Source organism: Balaenoptera borealis (assembly GCF_965194805.1).
Source record: "Balaenoptera borealis genome assembly, chromosome: 11".
Taxonomy (NCBI): domain Eukaryota; kingdom Metazoa; phylum Chordata; class Mammalia; order Artiodactyla; family Balaenopteridae; genus Balaenoptera; species Balaenoptera borealis.
This window is the reverse complement of record NC_138868.1, coordinates 50052857-50068003: the sequence shown is the minus strand read 5'-3', so window position 1 is coordinate 50068003 and position 15147 is coordinate 50052857. Positions and strand designations below refer to the sequence as shown.

At 39.4% G+C, this 15147-nt stretch overlaps 2 protein-coding genes across 2 annotated transcripts; both read right to left on the bottom strand.

The window, feature by feature from the left end:
• Window positions 1-4709: 4709 nt before the first annotated feature.
• LOC309605088 (hemoglobin subunit beta) lies at window positions 4710-6098 on the bottom strand. The gene is made up of 3 exons (XM_082340426.1): window positions 5933-6098; window positions 5581-5803; window positions 4710-4965 (listed from the first exon to the last, which is right to left on the bottom strand). Exons 1-3 carry the CDS (start codon window positions 6022-6024, stop codon window positions 4837-4839), a joined length of 444 nt encoding a protein of 147 aa, XP_082196552.1. The 5' UTR covers window positions 6025-6098; the 3' UTR covers window positions 4710-4836.
• A 6566-nt stretch (window positions 6099-12664) lies between these two features.
• On the bottom strand, window positions 12665-14053 carry LOC309605089 (hemoglobin subunit beta). Its single transcript, XM_082340427.1, has 3 exons — window positions 13888-14053; window positions 13536-13758; window positions 12665-12920 (listed from the first exon to the last, which is right to left on the bottom strand). Exons 1-3 carry the CDS (start codon window positions 13977-13979, stop codon window positions 12792-12794), a joined length of 444 nt encoding a protein of 147 aa, XP_082196553.1. The 5' UTR covers window positions 13980-14053; the 3' UTR covers window positions 12665-12791.
• Window positions 14054-15147: the final 1094 nt, after the last annotated feature.

Here is a 15147-nt window from a genome sequence, read left to right as displayed (position 1 = left end):
TTAATTTATTTATTTATGGCTGTGTTGGGTCTTCGTTTCTGTGCGAGGGCTTTCTCTAGTTGTGGCAAGCGGAGGCCACTCTTCATCGCGGTGCACGGGCCTCTCGCTATCACGGCCTCTCTTGTTGCGGAGCACAGGCTCCAGACGCGCAGGCTCAGTATCTGTGGCTCACGGGCCCAGTTGCTCCACGGCATGTGGGATCTTCCCAGACCAGGGCTCGAACCCGTGTCCCCTGCATTGGCAGGCGGATTCTCAACCACTGCGTCACCAGGGAAGCCCTTGTTGGTGAATTTTTAATTTTAAATATATCCCCCACAGCGTTCACCAAAATTCATATACTCTTATATTCAAATTCATATTCATAGTCTATTCTATTCTATTCTATTCTATTCTATTCTATTCCATTCCAGGCAGTTTTGCTTCAATTCTCTTTCCTATTTACTTGAAATTCTCAGAATACACAAACACATTATTCATCGATGATTTGGCATATGTTATCCTCCCTTTCTATTCTGATTTTTTTCCTCTTCTCCTTCGGACAAGTATCTACTTATCTTTATCACCCATTTCATACCAAGAGCTTCACCCTCTGATCTCATAAAGCCTTGTACACACTCATTTATAGTCACGTGTTAGATGCATTACCTTCAGAATCTTCCCAACTAGATTCAGAATTGGGATGCAGCAGGGGACAAGGATTACTTGAAATTCATATATTATTTCCAGAATCAAACATCCACATAAGTGGGTATTGAATAATAAAATTAAATTGGCATGTGTTGCTGCTGGTAACACTATGTTAATAACTACAAAGGCAGAGAAACCATCAGAGACAGGATAAGGAAGAGAGCAGACCTCCAATCACTTCCTGGATGTAGATGTTAAACCATCCTGAGGACAATGGAATTCCATTTGGTGTAAGCCCATGAAAGAATTACAAGACAGCAGTGAATATCAAGCCACAAAAGCCCCTTTTTACATTGTCTTCAGTCCTATATTTATCACAGTATTACAATACAAGGGAAGAGGTAGCAAATCTACCCCCCCCTGGTTTCTGTCCTTCATGCGGATCTTTATAAGACGACAGAGGAAACTAGGATAAGAGCGGTCAAAGGAGGAGGAGCAATAAGGGCAGTAAAATACATAAGGAAAATCTTAGAAGAACAGTGGTGTCTTTAGGCAGAAGAACTTAGTGGAATTATGGCTGTTAGGTTCTGGACAATTAAAGAGAGAGAAGACATTTACAAGGAAGGCTAAATAAAATAATTGATTTAAATAAAACATAGCAATGATCTAACTCCCAAATCAAACTGCAACTTGAATTCTTTAAGGGAAAGTAAGAACAAGCAGCAGAGTCTGTTTTCCACTTATATTAGCTGTTTACAACAACTCCAGTCATGGAGTCCAAGATACAGATATATTTTCCCGAGGTCTCAACTAGCCCCTTATTTCTTTATGACTTAAATGCCTGCCCTCCCATGTGAGAGACATCTGAGTGAGAGACGTGAAATAATTTAAATACACCAGTGCAATGAAAAGAAATGTTTTTATTAGGCAGAGGCCAGATGCTCAAAACTCTTCTTTATTTTTCTATATCCAGGTTTGGGGCTCTGAGGACAAAAAGGTCTTTCCTGGAAATCAGGAAAGGGGGCTCAGTGGTATTTGTGGGACAGGGCGTTGGCCACACCAGGCGCCACCTTCTGATAGGCAGCCTGCAACGCCGGGGTGAATTCATTTTTAAGGTTCTCAGCCAGCTCAACCACCAGTACATTGCCCAGGATCTGTGTGGAAGAGTCGAGAAACAAGGGCATGGTTATAGAGGCACCCAGCTTGGACTCAGCATATTTCACTCTCATCCCAAACTGTGCCCCTAGAATATAATATAATCATGACATTCATCCAGAGATGTGTGGTATTATCATCTGTTTCAAAAATTACTTTTCAGTTAGAACTCTTTTGTACATGCTCTAGTGTTCAATTTTAATTCCCCGAGTAGACCATTTCAGCAATCTAATCTATATTTTTCTGGGTAAAGCAGTTATTATTTACTCTTCTCTCCCAGATACACAATATCTTAGTTACCACAGTTTTGGCATTCTTCCAAAAATAATAAAGTAAAATAAAATATAACAAAATAAATTAAAACTAAATTAAATAAATACAATTAAATAAAGCAAAAATGCTCCATGAAGAGCAGAACTCCTAAAAACAGAGGTCATACACACAGAATAGTTTAAGAATAGTATGGTTTAACTCATTTAAAAAGAAAAAAAGTCATATTTCTGTCTATAAAACAATAAATTCAGTATAACCATAACTTTGATAAAGGAATTATATTCTAATTATTACAGAACAGGTAATGTCTCAGTTAATAACTTCCTTATTAATATTTCCTCTATTGGGCTCAGATTTTCATTCAGAATTAGCTTTGTTTACCTCATAAGTGGGCTATGGTACTGACATATCAAGAGCAAAGGGACACTTTCCCAAGTTAAATTTGGAACTGTACATCTTTAGAGGCAGAATCTTGGCTTCAGTCTGGAAACCGTTTACAAATATGTAAGGCATTAAATCCTAAAGCTAAACCTTCAGGGCCCTTCTCTGAGGCTCAAGAGATGGATAATCTAGAATATTATGCTGAATTCCCTTGACATTAAATTAGTTTATTTTAAAATGATTATGGAACATAATGCACAGTATTAGTTACTTCCCTTTCTCTCTCATCTCCTTTCTTCTCCCCTCCCTTTCCCTCTCTCCCTGACTCTCTGTCTCTGTCTCTCTCTCCTTGCCTCCTCTCTCTTTCCATCTCTCTTTCTTCCACACACATACCCCATCTTCATTAACACGTACTGAACATAGGCTATAAAGCAACATGGTAGCAGAAAATAGAAATAACCATTGGGTAAATTATCAAATAAAATTGAAATCAAATATTAAGGAACTAATTTTACTTTTAGACTTTTACGGAAGCTCCACTTTAACACGGAATGAAAGCATATAAGAAGCTGCCAAAGTCTCCTTCCATCCCTTGACCTCCTCACTCCCGATGTGGAGACACCAACACCTAGTATATAGTAATAGTTTGAGCTTGATCCAAGTCTTATCCCAGTGATGTTCTCTTGAATTCTCCAGTATTGGAGATTTTCAGGCCCAACTTCTTGTCTAGATTCATTGGCCAGTTTCAGAGGTGAAGGAACAAAAGGGAGTGTAGTAAGTCTTTATATATATATATATTTTTTATGACCATTTAGAGGGAAGAATGGTACTTTGTTTCCTCATTTCCAGATTGTGAAACCAACAGCCTCTCTTACCCTCTTTCTAATCCTGTGAAAATCTCTTTGTCTCCTAATGTCTGATTCTTATGATGACTTTTCTGTGCTCAGGAGTGTGAAAGGAAACTTCCTAAAATTTTCCTGAGGCTCCTCTGCTTCTGGGATGTGACCAGGTGGTTCTTAAACATACTGTTGGGATGTAAAGCGTTCTCAGTGCCTACTGTGTACAATGACCTGAGAAGGAACAAATAGTACTTAAAAAATCTTCTGCCTTCAGTTAATTCACAATATAGTGGTGAAACAGTAAACTGTAATGCATTGTCTATAAGCTGGTAGTAAAACAGAATTATTATAAAAACACTTTTTATAGACGGAAGCAACATGTTCTGTTTCAGGTAGTCAAGTAAACCTAAAATTAATCAACAGGAACATGATATAGATTTAAAGACATGCATATGAATTAGAAGGTTCTCGAAATCCTTCTAATGTTACATTTGACAAAAATAATGCTCAAAGATATTTTACTACCTATGATGACGCAGCAAATGTCTGATCAGTGGTTTATTTTCGTATATACTTCCTCAGTGGTTGACTTTCTTTGTGCATTAACACAAAGAAACTCTACGCAATGGTCTATTGTTTGGATTGTCCTCTACTCCCAGGAATTCTAAGACAAGAAATAATTATTCATTCATTGATTATTTCATTTAATAAATATACATTTGCTGTCTATGGAGGACCTACTATAAAAGGCACGGTAGTCACGTAGGATAGTACAAAATACGCAGAAACGCTTATACAGCATGCAGAGTGAGTGTGCTTGATAGGAAGAAATGTGAAAAGTGGGTGAAGGTGGGGGTTGTATGGAAAGATTTTCTTAGGCAATAGTGGAGAGTTCATTGAGACGACGGTCAAAAGATATGTGAGCAGGTGGTATGTGAGCACTGAACTTTACCTCAAAAGGGAGGGTAGGGTTAATTTTGAGGTCTTTTGGGGCAAGTGAGAGAGGGAGGTTAGGCCTTAGAATGGGAACATCTGATATAGTATAGCATTGCTGCCTACAGCATGCAAGCAACGGAAGTAGGAAAAAAGGAGACATAACAGTACTTTGAGCAATCATTATGTCTCTGACTGAGCACATTATTTTCTGAGTAATTACTGGAAATGGATCAGAGCATTAACCTGAAGTTTCTGTCTTAGGTTTGAGGTCTCCCATACAGCCCCTCTCATGCCGGTATCCTCTCTATATTTCAAACCTTCTTGACAGTTTTTACACTTTAAGATAGAAGTTTCGTCCATTGCTGACTGTGTATGGCCCCCTTCCTTTTCTCTTTTCTCTTGACCTCTTTGTATAAGACACAAAGGCATCCTTTCTGTAGACCCTCAGGGACTTTCCCATATCCTTAGGGGAAAAAATGAGTAAAAGGAATCAGGAAATTGTGCTGAAAGTTCTTTATTAGGCAGAAGCCATACCTTTGAGGGTAGACATTATTTCCCCAAGTTCAGAAAATAGAATCTAGGGAAATATGGTCTTCCAATGGTCACCAAGAAATAGGCCAGGATCTCAATGGTACTTGTGGGCCAAGGCATTAGCCACACCAGCCACGACCTTCTGGTAGGCAGCCTGAAGCTCCGGGGTGAACTCCTTGCCAAAGTGGCGAGCCAGCACAATCACCAGCACGTTGCCTAGGAGCTGTGTGGAAGAGATAAAAAGCAAGAGCATGGTTAGTAGAGGGACCCAGCTTAGAGAAAAGTCTCATCCCAAACTGTGCCCCTAGGGTATAAGCAGAAAGGTAGCTGAAGTGTAGGTGTTACTACTGATGTGAATCCATCCATATCAGCCTGAATTTATATTTAGAAATGTTTCTCTCTTTCTGCCTTAATCCAGAACGTGTTTTCATTTTTATTCTTTAGAACCATTTCAAGAAGCAATACAACATTTTATCCTCCCTGCTTCGAAAGGAAGAGATAAGGGGAAATTATTAGGTAACATTTTTTTAAGTGGATAAAAAAAGAAAGTTTGTTTTTAAATTAGACATTCAAAATAAAGTTTGATTAAAAACAGAGAGGGCATTGCAGAGAACAAACAGGAGAGAACAAGAATGAATAAGAGGAGATGGTGGCTGTGAGCAAACAGGGTAAAATAAACTAAAATAAACTAAATGGTCCCGAGGAGTCCATAGTGCTGTAACCAGAATACCTCTTCTCCATTCTAAACTGCATCCTGCCATTGAGCTCTCTCCCCATGACGCGAGCTTGACCATAGAAAAGAAGAAGAAGGAGAACATTGAGGGTCCCATAGACTCACCCTGAAGTTCTCAGGATCCACGTGCAGCTTGTCACAGTGCAGCTCGCTCAGCGTAGCAAACGTGCCCTTGAGGTCGTCGAGATGCTTCAGGCCGTCACTAAAGGAGGCTAGCACCTTCTTGCCATGGGCCTTCACCTTAGGGTTTTTCATAACAGCATCAGCGGTGGACAGGTCCCCAAAGGCCTCAAAGAACCTCTGAGTCCAGGGGTAGACAACCAGCAGCCTAAGGGGTGAAAACAGCAAAAGGACAGAGGGAGTCAGCACCTGTCAGAATCTCAGGGGATTGCTCTGTCCCCACGTGCCCAGCTGCCATTCACTCTCCTTAAGTCTGCCTTGTAAGCTGGATACCTACCTGCCCAGGGCCTCACCACCAACTTCCTCCACGTTCACCTTGGCCCATAGGGCAGTGACGGCAGACTTCTCCTCAGCAGTCAGATGCACCATGGTGTCTGTTCGTGTAGTTGCTAGTGAACACGGTTGTGTCAGAAGCAAGTGTAAGCAGCCACTGGCCTTGCTCTTCCTTTTATGCCCAACCCTGCCTCCTGCCCTCCCTGCTTCTGTGACCAGATTGGCCCAGGCTGGGGTGTGGTTCCACAGGGTGAGGCTTGAATGATGACAGCCATACCTCTCCTTGGCATTCCTGGCACTGACTCCAGGCCTTCAGTCCTCTCTCTGGGTATCTCCAGGTCCCACTCATTCCAGCAATACAAATTGCTACTAAAATCATCATCCTTGGCAAGTTTACTTGTACAATTTTTAGAATCACAATGTAGTAATCTCTTAGAGACTGCCTCCTCTATTTTCTTAGTACACAAATGAAGAATCTGAGGTCCAGAATGTGGAAGGGATTTGCCCACTGTGATTCAACTTAAGACTCTATGGATGGATCATATCCTGTGCCTTCAGAATATGCAAAATTATTACAAGGACAGCATGGATAAAACCTCTGCCCTAGTTCTAAGTATGTATCTCTTTTCTTCTCTTGATTGGGATTAAATCCTTCTGGTAAGAAAACAAATATTCATTCATTCATTCATCTACTCATTCATTTTTTTCTTATTTATGACCAAATAAATAATGATAGAAAAATAGAAATATGAATCGAGAGGTCCTGTGAGATAGTTCCTCTATTAGGGTTTGGGAATCCATAGATGAAAACAGAGATCACTCAGTGTAGTAAGAAACACAAATAAGTAAAAAATTGATCACAACTCCAAGGTTTTAGTAACCCTGAGGGAAGCAATGTTTTCAAAGACTAAAGAGAGGCATATAACTTGTTTCTTCCTGGACTGACGTGGGAAAGGGTTTGGGAGAACAGAGAAGCTTCTCCGTGATTTAAAAGGAGGGGTAAAAATGTGGAAAGGCATTCTAACCTTGGCTCAGATTATTTGTTTTCCTCCCCTAGGCCACTAAGAATGCTGTGTTTATAAAAATTTCTCTTATTTAAATTCATCACCCATTATTCTATTTTCTCTATATATTTTTGTTTGTTTGCTCCTTCTTTTACTAAAATTTATTCCTCTATATGTACAGCTCTTCCAATATTCCTTCTTCCTCTTTTTTCTCCATGTAATAAATCCTGTTAACTTCTTAGGCAGGAAAAACTTCTCTATAAGTATAGAGTTTTGCTTCTTACTATTAAAAAATTCAATGAAAAAAGCAAAAGCAGCAAGCATTTCTGAGCTCAGCATATGATCTCAAGTGCCTATTAGTTATTTTCCCTACTTTTCCTCATCTCTACCTTCTGCATCTTACCCGCTTCCTGAATTCTCATTTCCTTTCAGTAAGGAAAGGGCCATACAATTTTTACTCACCATGTTTCTCCTACCTTAGAATCTCCTGATTCGGGTACCTTGATGTCTACAATCACCTTTCTCTCTCCTTTGTCATCATTGGCAACACATATTTAACAAAAATCTCTCATCCTTTCAGCTCTAAGGCTCTGAAACTCCAACTAAAATAATTTTAAGTGAACTAGAAGAAAAGGACGTCTCTATTTCTAATTGTTCCAAAGAAATACATAAAATTCCCACTTTCATTGCTCCATTTTCCAAAATATTTTCTCCATCATTTCTAGATAAATAAAGATTCCTCAACCCTTCGACCTGTCCCAAGACCCATCAAGCACTTGTGAACAAATTCACTCTGATTATTCTCAGACATGTAAGAAAATCTTGGTTCTTGTTTTGCTATCTGGAGGTTAGGGCAGAATTATATGCCCAAAAAAAAAGATTATAGGGGTAAAAAAGATAGAATTTCAACATTTTCAATTTATATTCATTCTTTTCTAAAACCTTGAAGCAAAGAGGATCTTACTATTGTTCTATCCTTGGAAAAAAAATTTTACATGTTGACTTCTGGGGAAAGATGTCTTTCAAATGTCTTAAATGTTAAAAAAAAAAACAACCATAAAAACCAACCCCACATTTGGTTTGACCTTTAGGTTTTGAGTTTCATTTTATTCAACTGAAACCTCTGTTAGCTTTATCATTGTTTTACATTTGTACTCTTTTCAAGACCCTATTTCAGACTTCTGATATCAGAGGTCAGGCATATGTACGTGAAAGGACCACTTCTGGGGAAGTTTGGACATATCTTTTCAGGAAACCTGTGTCATGGAAAACTCATGGAACTTACTAAATAAGAGTATAGAATATGCCTATATTTTCCTGTAAAGAGCCAAATTGTCAAGGCTACAATTTTGCCATCTTGACTGACAGAAATAGCACCTACTTAAAGACTTCCCCTACCATTTCCTGTTCTCAGAGGTGGTTTCCTTAAATTCTTTTGATTCTAATTTTAACTTAATTAATTAATTTTAATTGAAGTATAGTTGATCTACACTATTATATTAGTTTCAGGTGTACAGCATAGTGATTTATTTAGTGCTTTTATAGATTATACTCCATTAAAAGCTATTACAAGATAATGGCTATAATTCCAGTGCTATACAATATATCATTGTTGCTTATCTATTTTATACATGGTAGTTTGTACCTCTTAATTCCCTACCCCTTTCCTGACCCTCCCCTCTCCTCTCTTCCCACTGCTAACCAATAGTTTGCTCTTTATATCTGTGAGTCTCTTTTTCTTTTTTTATATTAATTTGTTTGTTTTGTTTTTCAGATTCCACATAAAAGTGACAACATACAGTATTTGCCTCTCTCTGTCTGACTTATTTAACCAAACATAATACCCTCCAAGTCAATCCATGTTGTTCTTATGGCTGGGTAATATTCCATTGTATTCATATACACCTAAATTCTTCAATTGTGTCTTCTTTTTCTTTTTTTTTTTAACATCTTTATTGGAGTCGTGTCTTCTTTCTTACACCGTCCTCTGCCATGGATGGCCTATGAGCCACTCTTTTGTATGGACAGCTGTGGCATCCACCACCATCCAAGTCTCAGGGCAAGAGTTGCTGCTTTGTTTCACCGTTGCTGCTTGGTATGATTAAAGAGTGAAACAGGTTTCTCCTTCTATTACCATAACCCTGCAGGGATAAGGCTTCAAGTTGTAATAAGGCTTCAAAAGCTCAGACATACCAGGCAAATATAAGGAAGAGTGAATAGTGTGATAAATGGTGTATGTGCAGAGCCTCAAGCTCAAATCCAGGTCAGCACTCAAAGGTTCTGGAACACTTCTTAGGCCCACTGACGCCTTCATCACTGTGAGCTAATTTGTACTCTGTGAAGGGATCCACAGCATGTTTTCTCTACTTTGATTCCAGCCGCAGTGAGCACTAAACACACACATGCATGCCCCTCCACACACACACACACACATGCTACAAGTCCCCAAGAGAGAGTTTTTTTTTTCTTTTTCCTTTACTCCAGTCGATCAAGTTTAACTAATTCCAAATGTTCTATACCAGGATGGGCCTAGTCTGAATACAATTAAGAGGATGATTATTAACTTTCTTCAAGAGGATCATGACATTCATCCAGAGATATGTGGTTTTATCATTTGTTTCAAAAAATACTTTTCAGTTAGAACTCTTTTGTACATGCTCTAGTGTTCAATTTTAATTCCCCGAGTAGACCATTTCAGCAATCTAATCTATATTTTTCTGGGTAAAGCAGTTATTATTTACTCTTCTCTCCCAGATACACAATATCTTAGTTACCACAGTTTTGGCATTCTTCCAAAAATAATAAAGTAAAATAAAATATAACAAAATAAATTAAAACTAAATTAAATAAATACAATTAAATAAAACAAAAATGCTCCATGAAGAGCAGAACTCATAGAAACAGAGGTCATACACACAGAATAGTTTAAGAATAGTATGGTTTAACTCATTTAAAAAGAAAAAAAAGTCATATTTCTTTCTATAAAACAATAAATTCAGTATAACCATAACTTTGATAAAGGAATTATACTCTAACTATTACAGAACAGGTAATGTCTCAGTTAATAACTTCCTTATTAATATTTCCTCTATTGGGCTCAGATTTTCATTCAGAATTAGCTTTGTTTACCTCATAAGTGGGCTATGGTACTGACATATCAAGAGCAAAGGGACACTTTCCCAAGTTAAATTTGGAACTGTACATCTTTAGAGGCAGAATCTTGGCTTCAGTCTGGAAACCGCTTACAAATATGTAAGGCATTAAATCCTAAAGCTAAACCTTCAGGGCCCTTCTCTGAGGCTCAAGAGATGGATAATCTAGAATATTATGCTGAATTCCCTTGACATTAAATTAGTTTATTTTAAAATGATTATGGAACATAATGCACAGTATTAGTTACTTCCCTTTCTCTCTCATCTCCTTTCTTCTCCCCTCCTTTTCCCTCTCTCCCTGACTCTCTGTCTCTGTCTCTCTCTCCTTGCCTCCTCTCTCTTTCCATCTCTCTTTCTTCCACACACATACCCCATCTTCATTAACACGTACTGAACGTAGGCTATAAAACAACATGGTAGCAGAAAATAGAAATAACCGTTGGGTAAATTATCAAATAAAATTGAAATCAAATATTAAGGAACTAATTTTACTCCTAGACTTTTACGGAAGCTCCACTTTAACAAGGAATGAAAGCATATAAGAAGCTGCCAAAGTCTCCTTCCATCCCTTGACCTCCTCACTCCCGATGTGGAGACACCAACACCTAGTATATAGTAATAGTTTGAGCTTGATCCAAGTCTTATCCCAGTGATGTTCTCTTGAATTCTCCAGTATTGGAGATTTTCAGGCCCAACTTCTTGTCTAGATTCATTGGCCAGTTTCACAGGTGAAGGAACAAAAGAGAGTAGTAAGTTTTTATATATTTTTTATTTTTTATGACCATTTAGAGGGAAGAAAGGTACTTTGTTTCCTCATTTCCAGATTGTGAAACCCACAGCCTCTCTTACCCTCTTTCTTTTCTTTTTTATTTATTTATTTATTTATTTATTTATTTATTTATTTTTGGCTGTGTTGGGTCTTCGTTTCTGTGCGAGGGCTTTCTCCAGCTGCGGCTGTGCGCGGGCCTATCACTGTCGCAGCCTCTCCCTCTGCGGAGCACAGGCTCCAGACGCGCAGGCTCAGTAGTTGTGGCTCGCGGGCCCTAGAGCGCAGGCTCAGTAGTTGCGGCGCACGGGCTTAGTTGCTCCGCGGCATGTGGGATCTTCCCAGACCAGGGCTCGAACTCGTGTCCCCTGCATTGGCAGGCGGATTCTTAACCACTGCGCCACCAGGGAAGCCCACCCTCTTTCTAATCCTTTGAAAATCTCTTTGTCTCCTAATGTCTGATTCTTATGATGACTTTTCTGTGCTCAGGAGTGTGAAAGGAAACTTCCTAAAATTTTCCTGAGGCTCCTCTGCTTCTGGGATGTGACCAGGTGGTTCTTAAATATACTGTTGGGATGTAAAGCGTTCTCAGTGCCTACTGTGTACAATGACCTGAGAAGGAATAAATAGTACTTAAAAAATCTTCTGCCTTCAGTTAATTCACAATATAGTGGTGAAACAGTAAACTGTAATGCATTGTCTATAACCTGGTAGTAAAACAGAATTATTATAAAAACACTTTTTATAGACGAAAGCAACATATTCTGTTTCAGGTAGTCAAGTAAGCCTAAAATTAATCAACAGGAAATGATATAGATTTAAAGAAATACATATGAATTAGAAGGTTCTCGAAATCCTTCTAATGTTACATTTGACAAAAATAATGCTCAAAGATATTTCACTACCTATGATGACACAGCAAATGTCTGATCAGTGGTTTATTTTCCTATATGCTTCCTCAGTGGTTGACTTTCTTTGTGCATTAACACAAAGAAACTCTACGCAATGGTCTATTGTTTGGATTGTCCTCTACTCCCAGGAATTCTAAGACAAGAAATAATTATTCATTCATTGATTATTTCATTTAATAAATATACATTTGCTGTCTATGGAGGACCTACTATAAAAGGCACAGTAGTCACGTAGGATAGTACAAAACACGCAGAAATGCTTACACAGCATGGAGGGTGGATGTGCTTGATAGGAAGAAATGTGAAAAGTGGGTGAAGGTGGGGGTTGTATGGAAAGATTTTCTTAGGCAATACTGGAGAGTTCATTGAGACTACGGTCAAAAGATATATGAGCAGGTGGTATGTGAGCACTGAACTTTACCTCAAAAGGGAGGGTAGGGTTAATTTTGAGGTCTTTTGGGGCAAGTGAGAGAGGGAGGTTATGCCTTAGAACGGGAACATCTGATATAGTATAGCATTGCTGCCTACAGCATGCAAGCAACGGAAGTAGGAAAAAAGGAGACATAACAGTACTTTGAGCAATCATTATGTCTCTGACTGAGCACATTATTTTCTGAGTAATTACTGGAAATGGATCAGAGCATTAACCTGAAGTTTCTGTCTTAGGTTTGAGGTCTCCCATACAGCCCCTGTCGTGCCGGTACCCTCTCTATATTTCAAACCTTCTTGACAGTTTTTACACTTTAAGATAGAAGTTTCATCCATTACTGACTGTGTACGGCCCCCTTTTTTTTCTCATTTCCCTTGACCTCTTTGTATAAGACACAAAGGTACCCTCTCTGTAGACCCTCAGGGACTTTCCCATATCCTTAGGGAAAAAAATGAGTAAAAGGAATCAGGAAATTGTGCTGAAAGTTCTTTATTAGGCAGAAGCCATACCTTTGAGGGTAGACATTATTTCCCCAAGTTCAGAAAATAGAATCTAGGGAAATATGGTCTTCCAATGGTCACCAAGAAATAGGCCAGGATCTCAATGGTACTTGTGGGCCAAGGCATTAGCCACACCAGCCACGACCTTCTGGTAGGCAGCCTGAAGCTCCGGGGTGAACTCCTTGCCAAAGTGGCGAGCCAGCACAATCACCAGCACGTTGCCTAGGAGCTGTGTGGAAGAGATAAAAAGCAAGAGCATGGTTAGTAGAGGGACCCAGCTTAGAGAAAAGTCTCATCCCAAACTGTGCCCCTAGGGTATAAGCAGAAAGGTAGCTGAAGTGTAGGTGTTACTACTGATGTGAATCCATCCATATCAGCCTGAATTTATATTTAGAAATGTTTCTCTCTTTCTGCCTTAATCCAGAACGTGTTTTCATTTTTATTCTTTAGAACCATTTCAAGAAGCAATACAACATTTTATCCTCCTTGCTTCGAAAGGAAGAGATAACGGGAAAATATTAGGTAACATTTTTTTAAGTGGATAAAAAAAGAAAGTTTATTTTTAAATTAGACACTCAAAATAAAGTTTGATTAAAAAAGGAGAAGGCATTGCAGAGAACAAACAGGAGAGAACAAGAATGAATAAGAGGAGATGATGGCTGTGAGCAAACAGGGTAAAATAAACTAAAATAAACTAAATGGTCCCGAGGAGTCCATAGTGCTGTAACCAGAATACCTCTTCTCCATTCTAAACTGCATCCTGCCATTGAGCTCTCTCCCCATGACGCGAGCTTGACCATAGAAAAGAAGAAGAAGGAGAACATTGAGGGTCCCATAGACTCACCCTGAAGTTCTCAGGATCCACGTGCAGCTTGTCACAGTGCAGCTCGCTCAGCGTAGCAAACGTGCCCTTGAGGTCGTCGAGATGCTTCAGGCCGTCACTAAAGGAGGCTAGCACCTTCTTGCCATGGGCCTTCACCTTAGGGTTTTTCATAACAGCATCAGCGGTGGACAGGTCCCCAAAGGCCTCAAAGAACCTCTGAGTCCAGGGGTAGACAACCAGCAGCCTAAGGGGTGAAAACAGCAAAAGGACAGAGGGAGTCAGCACCTGTCAGAATCTCAGGGGATTGCTCTGTCCCCACGTGCCCAGCTGCCATTCACTCTCCTTAAGCCTGCCTTGTCAGCTGGATACCTACCTGCCCAGGGCCTCACCACCAACTTCCTCCACGTTCACCTTGGCCCATAGGGCAGTGACGGCAGACTTCTCCTCAGCAGTCAGATGCACCATGGTGTCTGTTCGTGTAGTTGCTAGTGAACACGGTTGTGTCAGAAGCAAGTGTAAGCAGCAGCTAGCCCTGCTCTTCCTTGTAAGCCCCACCCAGCTTCCTGCCCTCCTTGCTTCTGAGAGCAGATTGGCCCAGGGCACAACACAAGTTCATTGGTTTGGGGGAAAGTGAGATGCACTCTTGTTCCTCAGTTCCCTTCATCTGTGATTGGCTGATCCAGTGTGTCAGGACTCAGAAACCCTGCTCTCCCTGTACTTACCTCCCAGCTTCATTTTCTTCATCAGTAGCTTCTACAAATATACTGCCAGTCTCATTTATGATAAATGTTTTAGTCAACATTGTGGAATGTATCTTACAGTTTAACCCATCCAACTCTTTCAATTCATACATAAGAAAACTAAGACCTAGAAAGCAAAAATTTTATCAAGTTGACTCTATATGGAGCTTCACTTTGTTTCTAGATATGTTTATAAGTGGTTGGAATGGATAAATATTTTGCCATAGATTTAACTTTCTTTCTCCTTTGTATAATACTTTGGGTCACAAAATTCTTTTTTTTCCCATCCCTTCATTGAAATAAATGTCCATTAAGTGAAAGAAAAATAATAAATATTGTCTCTCTACCACCTACTGAAATAGGTTTGGCGAGCATGGATTATAATGGGAACAATTTAATGAGAAATAAAGAAAAATATCTGATACCTATTGCATAAGTATTTAAATGTATGATGTGACTAAAGAGAGAATGCAAAGGAATTACAAACAAGATTTATCTTATTCAGCCTGCTAAAGTCTGAGAGGGTTTCTGGGAAAACGCCAAGTGCAGAAATTTCCACAGCTGGGTCCTCAAGAAAAAAAGTGGAGTTGGACCCAGGAATGAAGATTCAAAGCGAATTTCACTCTTTTCTCAATTCAAAATAATACTACAATGATATACAAATATATACCCACGAGCATAGCTGGAAGGAAGGAAGGAAGGAAGGGAAGGAAGAAGGAAGGAAGGAAGGAAGGAAGGAGGGAGGGAGGGAGGGAGGCAAAAAGGAAGGAGGGAAGAAGGGAGGGAATGGAAGGGAAGGAGGAGGGAAAAGAATATAAAGAAGAGGAGAGATTGACAATTCCAAAATTTCACAAGGCTCTAGATAAAGAAAATTTTTATACTTTGCTAACGAT